General features: G+C 54.3%; 4 protein-coding genes across 4 annotated transcripts; 1 reads left to right on the plus strand and 3 right to left on the minus strand.

Moving 5' to 3' along the window:
- Window positions 1-1,189: 1,189 nt before the first annotated feature.
- Window positions 1,190-2,896, minus strand: LTHEOB_279 (uncharacterized protein; the record flags this gene model as incomplete). The annotated part of the gene is made up of 2 exons (XM_035511640.1): window positions 1,190-1,823; window positions 2,268-2,896. The coding sequence occupies 2 exons, from the start codon at window positions 2,894-2,896 to the stop codon at window positions 1,190-1,192; spliced, it is 1,263 nt and encodes a 420-aa protein (XP_035372281.1).
- A 465-nt stretch (window positions 2,897-3,361) lies between these two features.
- Window positions 3,362-8,440, plus strand: LTHEOB_280 (Heat shock factor (HSF)-type DNA-binding protein; the record flags this gene model as incomplete). Its single annotated transcript, XM_035511652.1, has 7 exons — window positions 3,362-3,629; window positions 3,679-4,510; window positions 4,563-4,589; window positions 4,641-5,654; window positions 5,701-6,983; window positions 7,065-7,330; window positions 7,382-8,440. 7 exons carry the CDS (start codon window positions 3,362-3,364, stop codon window positions 8,438-8,440), a joined length of 4,749 nt encoding a protein of 1,582 aa, XP_035372282.1.
- Window positions 8,441-8,670: 230 nt separating this feature from the next.
- On the minus strand, window positions 8,671-9,072 carry LTHEOB_281 (uncharacterized protein; the record flags this gene model as incomplete). The annotated part of the gene is made up of 2 exons (XM_035511663.1): window positions 8,671-8,832; window positions 8,935-9,072. 2 exons carry the CDS (start codon window positions 9,070-9,072, stop codon window positions 8,671-8,673), a joined length of 300 nt encoding a protein of 99 aa, XP_035372283.1.
- A 649-nt stretch (window positions 9,073-9,721) lies between these two features.
- On the minus strand, window positions 9,722-10,167 carry LTHEOB_282 (Gpi ethanolamine phosphate transferase 2; the record flags this gene model as incomplete). Its single annotated transcript, XM_035511674.1, has 2 exons — window positions 9,722-9,868; window positions 9,946-10,167. The coding sequence occupies 2 exons, from the start codon at window positions 10,165-10,167 to the stop codon at window positions 9,722-9,724; spliced, it is 369 nt and encodes a 122-aa protein (XP_035372284.1).
- Between the last annotated feature and the right edge of the window lie 221 nt (window positions 10,168-10,388).

The following is a 10,388-nucleotide window of genomic DNA, read 5'->3' on the forward strand; positions in this document are numbered from 1 at the left end:
TTCCGCTCTTTCCAAAAATTTTTTCTCTTCTTCTCTTTTTCCTCTTGACCTCCAGGCCGCCCCCCGAAAATAGATTGAGGGGATTGGCAGACAGCGGAAAAGAAGGGGTTATAAGGGGCACTGTGGATCGAGGGGATAACGTGGCATTCGCTCTTTGGGCATGTTAATATAACGTTGTTCGCGGTACGTAGCACGGTCCTTCCTCTCTACCCTCGCCTCCCTTCCGTTCCTCTCTCTGTATCCCTCGTCCCGCGTCTCCGAGGTGGCGAGACGGGAGCGAGCGAGTGAGCCGAACGGCGCCGATTCAAGGGGATGATGATGAACAAAGGTGCGTGTGTATGTGCGTCATGACCCGAAGCACGCGCGACGGGGGTAAAAACAAAAAAAGGGAATGGATGGATGGGTGGAACGTTCGGTGCCCCTGGCTGGACGGCGCCCCTTTTTGGTCCCTGCGCCCACGTTCTTCTCCCAACCTAGCCGGGCCGGCGTCGTGGCTGCACGAGCCACATTTGCATCTCTGCTTTTCTTCTCTTCATCTTTTTTCTTATCTCCTTCAAAATTATTTCGGGCACCCTTCTTCCGCTCAGGCCCTTTTTTTTTCATGCTGCGGCGCGGATAAGTTCTGTGCGGCGCGAGTGCTGAAGCTGGAAATGAGAGACGAGCCGCGTTGTTAATGGTGTCGCGCGTCGCGTTGCCCGTCAAAACGCGCGTGAAGCGCGCGAAGCGTCACGCAACAGTCCGCGTTGCAGGCTTCAGCAGCTTGACGTCAGGTTGGAAGGGGTCTAGTTGGGCCGGTTGCCTATTTCGGGTAGCTGACCGTCGTTTCGGGTAGGTCTGTGTGCTTGTGCGCTTCTTTTCCGCGTCGCGTAGTCGCGTGCGGAGACCCGAGGCGATAGGCACCTAGCTGTACGCTACGCTTCGTCACATGCAGGCGGAGTCCCGACGTCGGCAAAAGAGTGCGGTCCGGGAGCAACAGTGCCTACCATTGAGCCTTGCCGTATTGAGTACTTGAAGAAGGCTGGGTGAGCGTCACAATGGACCGCTGAAGTCGCCACCATTCTTTTGTGGGTAGTTGAAGCAGATTTTCGGGCGTTAATGTGAGATGTAAAGTCGCACAAAACCATCCAGGCCTTAGGTTCAAGTTCGGGATGCAATCTCCCCGGTTTGAAGGATCGGGAAGGAGGTGTGATCATCGTGTGCCTAAGAACTGATAAAGTTCATCTTGCAGTGGCAACACAATCTGCTCCATGGCCGCCTGCAAGAAGTCCGGATCCTGGAGGCTGCCGCTCGGGTCTGCGAAGCATCTCAGGCAGTGTGCAATGGCGCCCTGGAAAGCTGCAGATAGGTCCTCCTGCTCCGATTCGTACCAGTGATGGGCGGTACACAGTAGTGCTAGAGACTTGTCTGGCCCCATGTACAAATTCTCCGGCATTTGCTGTTCGCAAGGCTTGCCGAAGTAGAGTTCCAGAAGGGTAATTCCGAGCGCTAGTAGAGTAGTGTTCTTACTGCTGAACCCTATTGGCTTGACACTGCCAGGAAGTGGCATGAGTTTCTGACTGACGTATGGGGTTTCGATGTCGATGGAGCGGTGTGCGGATATGGTGTGGTAGAACATGATGTCCCGTTTGCTCCAGTTGTCGCTGACCCATGGTGAAGCATGCAGCTGAAGTATCGAAGAAGCGACGGTGACAGCAAGGGTATACCGGTCCTTCTTGCTTAACCGTATCTTGGTGCCATCCTTTAAGATCTCTTCCAACGTGACTGTCTCTGCCTTGCGCGAAAGTCGAAGGCCGTTCAGGGGAACAGGATACGCTCCACGGAGCCTACCATTCTCCATTGAAAAACCAATACAAGTCTTTGCCCCGCTCTCGAAGCTTTGTATCTCATGGCAGAGGTCTTTTACTTCCTTGTAATGAGAGTCTTCACTCATAGTCCGCAATGGGGAGTGTGATGGTTTTGGAGAAGGCGGCGGTGTGGTTGGCGAAAAGCTGACGCTTCGGCGAGGACGGTGGACGTGAAGACTGCTCATTTTTGTAGAAAGATCATCGTCCTCTTCTGAGCAACATATCTGTGTTTCCCGGAGCATCCAGGATCCGGATTTATCAGTGAATGATACAGTAAAGATGGTTCCCGGTTCAGGTGAGGGCCTTCGACCGCTGGCCTTAGGATGGAGCTCTCGACGCTCGAGATGTAGGTTCGCGCAGTGTGAAGCTTTACAGGAGCAGCTGAAAGAATCGACCAAAGCGTCGTGTAGTACTCGGGCGTACGTCTGTATTTTTTGCAGCTTCTGTGCAATCGAAGGCTTTGAGCTTTTCCGATAGGGCTCCAGTCTCTCGGACTTCTCTGTAAAGCGCTCCAACTCTTTGTTGCATTCGTCCAGCTCTTCCAGCAGCCTCTTGACCTTCTTCTTGTTCATGCTAAATTTAACGCGTTTCCTAAATTCAAACTTCTGGGCTACCTTGGGTTGGCCATGGGCAAGTAGCATGGCCTCCAGGTCATTCCGGGTGATAGATGTAGCGCGTTCCAGGTCCAGCTTCTCGGCAATAGTCGTCATGATCTTCTCAATGTCCTTGATGGTGTGGTGATAGGCATCATATGATTCGTCCAGCTTGTACCTGAGCTTCTCCGCCATGGTCGGGTCTCTCCAGAGGTCTCCGTGGGGTTCCGCAATCATCTCGGCCAGTTCGTACTCGGTGGTGATGGGGGCCAGTAGCAGGCGCAGGGTTTGTTCATAATGCACATGCTGATTCCGAAGTTTTCGGATGTATTGAGGTAGGTAGTTTTCCCACTTCACGAATGCTTTCACCGGGTCCAGTCCGTCATTGTAGTCCTCGAGGGCGGAGATGACGAGGGGAAGGACGGCCAGGACCAAGCCAGCGAGCTCTACTCCACTCATTTTGCAGTCAAGGACAAGAGGGGCTGCTCAGCCGGCTGCGTATCGGGTCAAATGCTGTGTTAGATGGGTCATTGGTCTTGAAGCATGACAGAGTTGTTTGCTGCCTTTGGCCCCCACAAAGAAGTGGTGCGAAGTGTGGGTCTGTGCGGAGACACTCGCTGTCAACGTCGGCCGCGCTTACTGGGTGCAAGTGCGCGCGATAGAAACAACGAGGAGAAGGAAAGGAGCAAGCAGACGTCTGAAGTCGAAGGATTGGAAATCATGGCGGTGCTGAGTGCCAGAGCTCAGCCGCTGCAGGCGACCGGGGTTGTGTTCAGCGCTTGCCCATTTTGGGGGTGGGCCAGTGTAGATCAGTTGGCGGCTGCCTGCAAGCTTCCTGCAAACCTCCGCCCATCATCACGCGTTTCGATAGTCAACTGTCGGCCATGCCTTTTGGCCTCTGCAACCCAACTGCAATCGAACGTGATGGTCTCGATCCGGGACCGCTCCATTGCGTGCTCGCGCAGCTTTCGTCTTCTCGCCGCTGCTTTAGAGAGTGGCAATAACGAGCACCGGAGCCTGATCGATCCGACAAGCCTCGAGGATGAGTATGGCCGGTTCCGTGTCTGGGGTGGAAACCTCGGTGCCCAGCAAAAAGGCCACAGCTCGCTCGACTATCGTCTACGAGAGAGCCCTCTACTTCAATCCAACGTCCTAAAATTGCTGCAGGAACTCGAGAATAATATTAACGAAGGTATGGCAAAATGCCTGCTTCCGAGATGTCATACTTATAATTTGCACAGCTCATGCGGTTGTGACGGGTGCAAGACTGCCGTATGAGCAGCAAGCAGTGCGTGGCGACTTCAGTGATGACAGCGCTTCCGAAGATTCGGACGATGACGACGAAAGCAGCGACGAAGAGCGGCCCCGATATGAGCTCCAGCAAAGGATGTTCGAAATCATCGATATAATCAACAGCCTCTATCGTCTGTCCATCAGGATCCGCAATCCCACGCTGAGAACTCGATCTCTAAAGGCTACCGCCTACAGACAAGTCGACCCTGACACTGGTGTTGATGTCCTGAGCCAGTACGCCGAATACGACAGAATGTACATAAAGGATTCTCTCGCCCATCTTAGGAATGGCTTGCCGCAACGAAAGGACGAGGATGTTGCCTTCCTGGTTGATCGACTCAGCAAGGCTATCACAAGAAGAAGACAGCAATTCAAGTATTGGAAAAAGCACCGAGACAAGCTTGCAAACTCAGCCTCAACAAAAGAAGACTTTACCCCCATTGGTGAAGAGCAAGTCGTGCAGCCACAGATAGCTGGGAATGGCATCTCGGCCCCAGAAGAGGCTCCCAAGGCTTTCAAGATGAACTTGAGGGCACCCCCGAGTGAGGCGCAGCCGCGCACTCTTCTTTCAGGAACTGAAGCAACTGCACATCACAAAACCTTGGACGATGCTGTCGACAGCCAGTCGGTCACCTCGATTGCTACCACGGCCCGCGATCTTGGAGGCCACGGCATTGATCTTCCCCCGCCGCCAAACTCTGCAGACGGAGAAAAGGACTTCGAGTGCCCCTATTGTTACGTCATTTGTCCGGCGCGATATGGAAGGTCTCGATCTTGGAAGTAAGTGGTGGCACAACACTTTGTCAACTGGATCCAGCTAATTGAAATCCAGAACTCATATTCTGCAAGACCTGCAACCGTACGTATGCACATACAAGGACTGCTCTTCAGAAGACCAAATGTTCCGTAGCCGTCGTGAATGGCTTGAGCATGAAGGTTCCGCACACAGAAAGGTTTGGAGGTGTCCCACCCATCCCCACGCCGTGTACTCCTCTCAAGCAGGAATCAGGACCCATCTGGATGATGTACACGGAAGCGACCTCTCCGAAATGCAAATCAGACAACTCATTGCAGTAGCCGAAACATCTACCATTGATTCACGGGAGTACTGCCCAGTTTGCTTTGTGGGTGCCCATGAACCTGGTATAGAAGGCAATCTGCACAACCACATTGCCAACCATTTGGAAAAATTTGCTTCGTTCGCACTACCCAGGTTCACCGGCACGGATGATGACAAGTCGGGCGCTAGTATGGACGCATTCCACGAAAGAGGGAGTTTATCAGACGTATCAGAAGCGGCTAGCTCCCATTGGTCCAAAGACACGGCTTCTGATTATGATCCCCTGGTTTCGAACAGTCGGCCGGATCAAGGGACGCAGGATGTTGACCGCTCCGAGCTTTCTGCGAGTGCAGTACAATCGGTCCCTGACGCGACTGATGGTAAGATGGCACGCTTCATGAAAGAGGCACAGGCATCTCAATCCAGCCATGATGATGTTGTACGCGCGGAAAAGGATGCCATAAAGGATGAGGGTAAGACAGCTTTCGAGATACACTCCATCGACACATCTGTAAGGGGCGGCAAGGAGAAGTCACCGCTCATCAATCCAGAAGAACCAAGCACGATCCGAATATCCAATTTGCCGGCAGCAGATGAGGCAAACAGACGGCTTTTCGCTTTCTTTGAGACTCTGGGCTGTCAGCGCTTCACGCTCGACCCACACGTCGAAAACCAGGGGCACGTCACATTCGGCAGTCAGAAACAGGCCGCGGAAGCGTTGTTGGCGTTTGACAAGACTAATTTTCCGGATGTCGAACTTGAGTTGGAGCACGGCGGTGAAAATGCAAAGAGCAAGGCTACGTCTCTACCAGGAGGCATTGGTATAGATTTCGACGTTCAGGGCTTCTTAGAGACATTAAGCAGGTAAGATAGTGTAACATTGTCTTTCGACGGGAGCTGACAAATTCAGTGTTCTTGGAGACGCTAAGCACGAAAAGGCCATTGCCTGGGCTCAAGATGGCAAGGCATTTCGAATTCTGGATGAAGAAGCCTTTTCCCGAGACGTCTTGCCAAAGTTTGATCTTGAAACTTTCTCTTTATTCAAGGATTGTCTAATAGCCTGCGGATTCCGCCAACAATGGGATCAGCAATTTCGAGTGGACGCCAATGGACTAAAACGGTCCAGCATGTGGTTCCATAAGCATTTCGAACTAGACTCGTCAGAAGTCAGAGGACGCACTCGATTCTTCACCCGGCTGCAGAACATATTTACACAGAACAAAGCAAGAGTACTCGCGAGCCAAATCAGCAACATCACCACCGAAATTGACGACGTCTTTGAACCGTCGAGGGATGCATTTTCAGTTAAATCTGCCTCGGATATTCCAAGTATCTCACAGCTCTACATCAACTCGGAGTTGTTTGTCCCCGATTGGATGCAGAATATGTTGAAGGACGATGGAGACACCCCATTTCTCTTACCAAAAGACGAAGTGAACCGGAAAATATCGATGATACTGCACGACATCACTAAGATCGATGTTGATGCTATTGTCAACGCAACTAGCCAAGGTCTAAATACCGGTGCATCGGATTCCATAAGTTATCGAATCCATATGGCAGCAGGCCCGGAGCTCCTACGGGAATGTCGAACTGTTCCAGACTGCAAGATGGGTCAAGCAGTGATGACCAATGCGTACAATCTACCCTGCCGCAAAGTCATCCACACCGTCCGGCCACATTATTTTCAGGCCGTCCAGTTCGTCGGTCACGAGGATCTGTTGGCCAATTGCTACTGGAACTGTCTCAAGCTCGCTGTTAACAGCGGACTGAGGAGCATCGCCTTTCCTTGCCTAAGCGCTGGTGGCTTTGGGTTCCCGAGTCGAGAGGCTGCAACCATTGCCTTGCGAACTACACGGGCGTTTCTGGATGCCGGTGAAGGCGAAGGCTTGCAGAAGATCATATTCTGCGTCTACAAGAAGACAGACAAGATCGTCTACAGAGACATGATTCCGCGATTTTTCCCTCCTACCAGGACTCTCCTTGGACAGCCGCGCGAAAGAGGAGTCCGCATCGAATCCCCGGCCCGTTCTAATTCAGCCGAATCGCCAATCCCAGAGCAGCATGATAGCTTTGACACAGAGAGTGACACTGTTGAGGCCAGAAAGACGAGGCCGCCTCTGAGTCCACGCTTGAGTGCATCGGTGGAGAGCCTGAGCCGTCTGACTGGACTGCCTTCTCTGTGGTCATGCTGTAAGTGTCGAGCCAGGCCCATGGAAACTCCCAACTGCCTGGTCTGCTACCACGAGCTTTGTAGCACTTGCGAAAGCGAAGGCGAGCGTAAAGTCTTGGAAGGACCAAAGCTGTCCCTCGTCTATCTGCATCCATCTTCAAGCCTAATGGAAGACTCCCAGAGCAGCGGCTTGTCTCTCCTTGATCAAAGAGATCTAATAGACAGTGAGAGCCATGCAAGAGGCTCCATCAAGTCACGGCCGAACAGTCCTACGCAAAACTACTCCCCCACTTACATCAAGGCCCACCGCAAGCACCTTTCTCTGGACACGTTGTTTTACTACGACCTCCCATTCCAGTTCGACAGCGTAAGCCCAATTTAGTCTTCTTAATGTGGCCATTCACTGACAATGATATAGAACGATCAGGACCACATCATTATCACGCGGGAGCTCAACGCAGAGCAAACTGATATACTTTTCGAGCACTCCCGCCGCCACCGTCGCAACCTACCGTCCCTCATTCGCACCCGTCAGCACCCCAACTCAGAGTGGCCTGAATCAACAATATCCATCGGCTCCCAGCCCCAAGATGGGAACAGCTTCATCCACCCCATATCGCTCCCCGGACCCTTCGTTACGGCAGACCACTGCCACTTCTACGCCGACATATCCCACCAGCGATGGATGCTCAGAGTCAGCAACCACGAAAGCGTCACCTTCCTCAACGGCCGCCGCCTCCCAAGCACGCCCGACGGCGGCGAGGACGATGCCAACGTTCAGCCTCCTCCTCCTCCTCCACCACGCGCGCACGGCGCATCCGGCTACGCCGTCGAGAGCGGCGACATCCTCGGGCTCGGCGAGAACGAGGCCGACGGCAAGCCCGTACACCTCTTCCGGATCGAGGTCGACAACATCGCGGCCGCCGTCGGTGACGGCGAGGAGGCGCTGTGGCACGAGGCCGAGGCGCGCGCCTCGCGCTACGGCTTCCCCACCATCGGTCTGGACGAGGACGATGGCGACGAGTACGACGATAACGACAAGGACAACCGCGCCTCCGATCCCGACAACTTCAGCATCCTCGGTGGCGACGACGACGATGACGGCGACGCCTTGGACCCGGACGTGTCGGCCGGCTACCGCATCATCGACGCGGCGGCGCAGGTCCCCGAGGCCGCGCGTGGTAGCACGGGCAGCACGCGCTGGACGCGGCTCGACCGCCGGCTCGTCAATCCGGACGCGCTGCGCGAGGCGGGCCTGCCCTTTGAGAACCGCGTGCGGTACCTACTGGTGTTCAGCGAGCTGGCGCCGGCCGAGGTGCAGCGGCTGGCGGCGCGTACGCGTGCGAGCCGCGAGGTCAAGGCCGCGACCGAGTTCACGCGCAAGGAGCGGAGGCGGAAGGAGCGTAAGATCAGGGATCAGAAGAAGGCGGCTAGGGAGAGGAAGAAGAAGGAGACGGGCGGTGGGGCGGGATTCTAAGGGAAAAGGCGGTCGATAGATGCGTTTGAATAGAGGGACCGTTTGAGATGTCATTGCTTCCTTTCATTTACGGTTGTCTTTGGAATATTGTATCTGGAATCCTCCATGGCCGAAGCAAAGTTCGAGAGATGGAAGCATAGCATCCCCTTCAGATCATCGTTTTCCCCCAGTCAATGGACCCTAGATCCGAGCCTTTTTGTTCTTCTTCAACGGGACCCAGCTAGAGCGCTTCACTCAGACTCAGCAGGAGGCTTGTGGCACCTGCACTCGCACAGGCCGCAGAACCTGTCGGTGTTGTGCTTGACGTGGCAGTACGAGTCCAGGCAGAACTCCTCCGCGACCTTGGCCATCTCCTTGGCGCAGAAGGCGATGCAGGTCGTCGTGCCGGTCGCCTAATCAAAAAAGTGACTGCAGTCAGCGCGCGGTGTCTTGGAGAAGCCCTTCTTTTTTTTTTTTTTTTTATCTCAGGCATGTGAGAATCGGGGACTTCTTACCATCTCGCATTGGTTGTACTGGCGCTTGTCAATGGCGCTGTTGAACGAGAAGGGGAGGACGGCGAAGCCGCTGGCGAGGTTGACGAGGCCGCCCAGGCCGACGACGGCGAGGAGCGTGAGGGTGGGCGTGGCGCGCATTGCTGTGGTGGTGAGGGTTTCGGTGTCAGTGTTGATGCGCGCTCAGCGGAGAGGGGAGGAGGGGGAGGAACGGCGATTGCTTACTGGATTGTTCAGTGGGATCGTTGAAGGTCTGGTAGTCAAGTTCACACAAGGCGATGTGGGTTGGGTGGAGGTTGTAGGTCGGGGCTGCGCAGAGAAGGAATCGAGGTGGGTAGTAGCGTGGCAGCCCGGGTCGCATGACTGCCTGTTTGAAAAAAAAAAAAAACGCCCCGGACTTCGGGCGGAGGCAGGTACGGACTTTGGCAGCTTGCCCAGGCTTAACAAAAGTGCGTCCGTTACTTCCTACGTACTTCCAGCTCATCCAAAATTAGGTACTAATGAAGGTGAGTATCACGAGAGGACTTCAACAAAGCTTCACTTGATAGTCCCGCTGACTGATTTGCTGTCCAGCCCAATCAAAGAAAGCCACAATGAGCATTTGAAGCACAAAACTTGCTGATTGGTCTCTAGAACCTCTAGTGTTTACCCAAGGAGCAGTAACCTCCACAGCTCAATGTGTCCAATGTCTGACCACAGTCCGGAACTTCAGTACCCTCAAGCACATCCTTCCAAAACCGAACACCATCATTTGCTTAGAGAGTTGAACGTGTAGGAGAGCTTTCCAGCCTTAGCACTCGACACGCTGGCCACAAGGGCAGAAGCACTGTCCCGGCATGTCGGGGCCGTACCTGGCGATGCAGCGGGAGCCGTCCCTGCAGTCAACCTCGCCGTTCAGCTTGACGCACTCCTTGCGACAGCGCTTCCTACCCGGACCCTAAGAAGCCCCGAGAAGTGGTCAGTTTCGGTGGACTTTTACTCGAATGAACGCAAAGCCTGAGTGAGAACACTTACGTTCCAGTTGATGCCGGTCTTGTAGTCACAGAAGACGTCGATCCAACCCAAAGGGTGGATAATGGTGCAAGAGCTGTGGGCAACGGCGAGGACGTGGCTGGTGACGTTGTTGAGGATCGTGCCGGTGGGAAGCTCAGCAGGCGCAGCGGTGACGACGCCGGCGACCATGCCGAGGGAGAGGAGCAAGGCGGCTTTGACCTGCATGTTGGAAGTGCTGGGCATCTATGTCAGCGGATGGGGTTTCCAGAAGAATGGGAAAGACTTACTCACAGGGTGACGTTGCTGTTTAAATCAAGATGCGCACAGGAAGCCAAGTCAAGTGGTAGTGTAAGGTGAGCGATGGTCGGGGAAAAGTGCTGGAGTGACAGCAGGAGAATATTTATGGCGTGCTACGAGGGCCATGTCAGCTGGCCTGGCTGCCCAGAGCGGACTAATTAGCCGCC

Source organism: Lasiodiplodia theobromae (genome assembly GCF_012971845.1).
Source record: "Lasiodiplodia theobromae strain AM2As chromosome Unknown scaffold_1, whole genome shotgun sequence".
In the NCBI taxonomy this organism is placed as follows: Eukaryota; Fungi; Ascomycota; class Dothideomycetes; order Botryosphaeriales; family Botryosphaeriaceae; genus Lasiodiplodia; species Lasiodiplodia theobromae.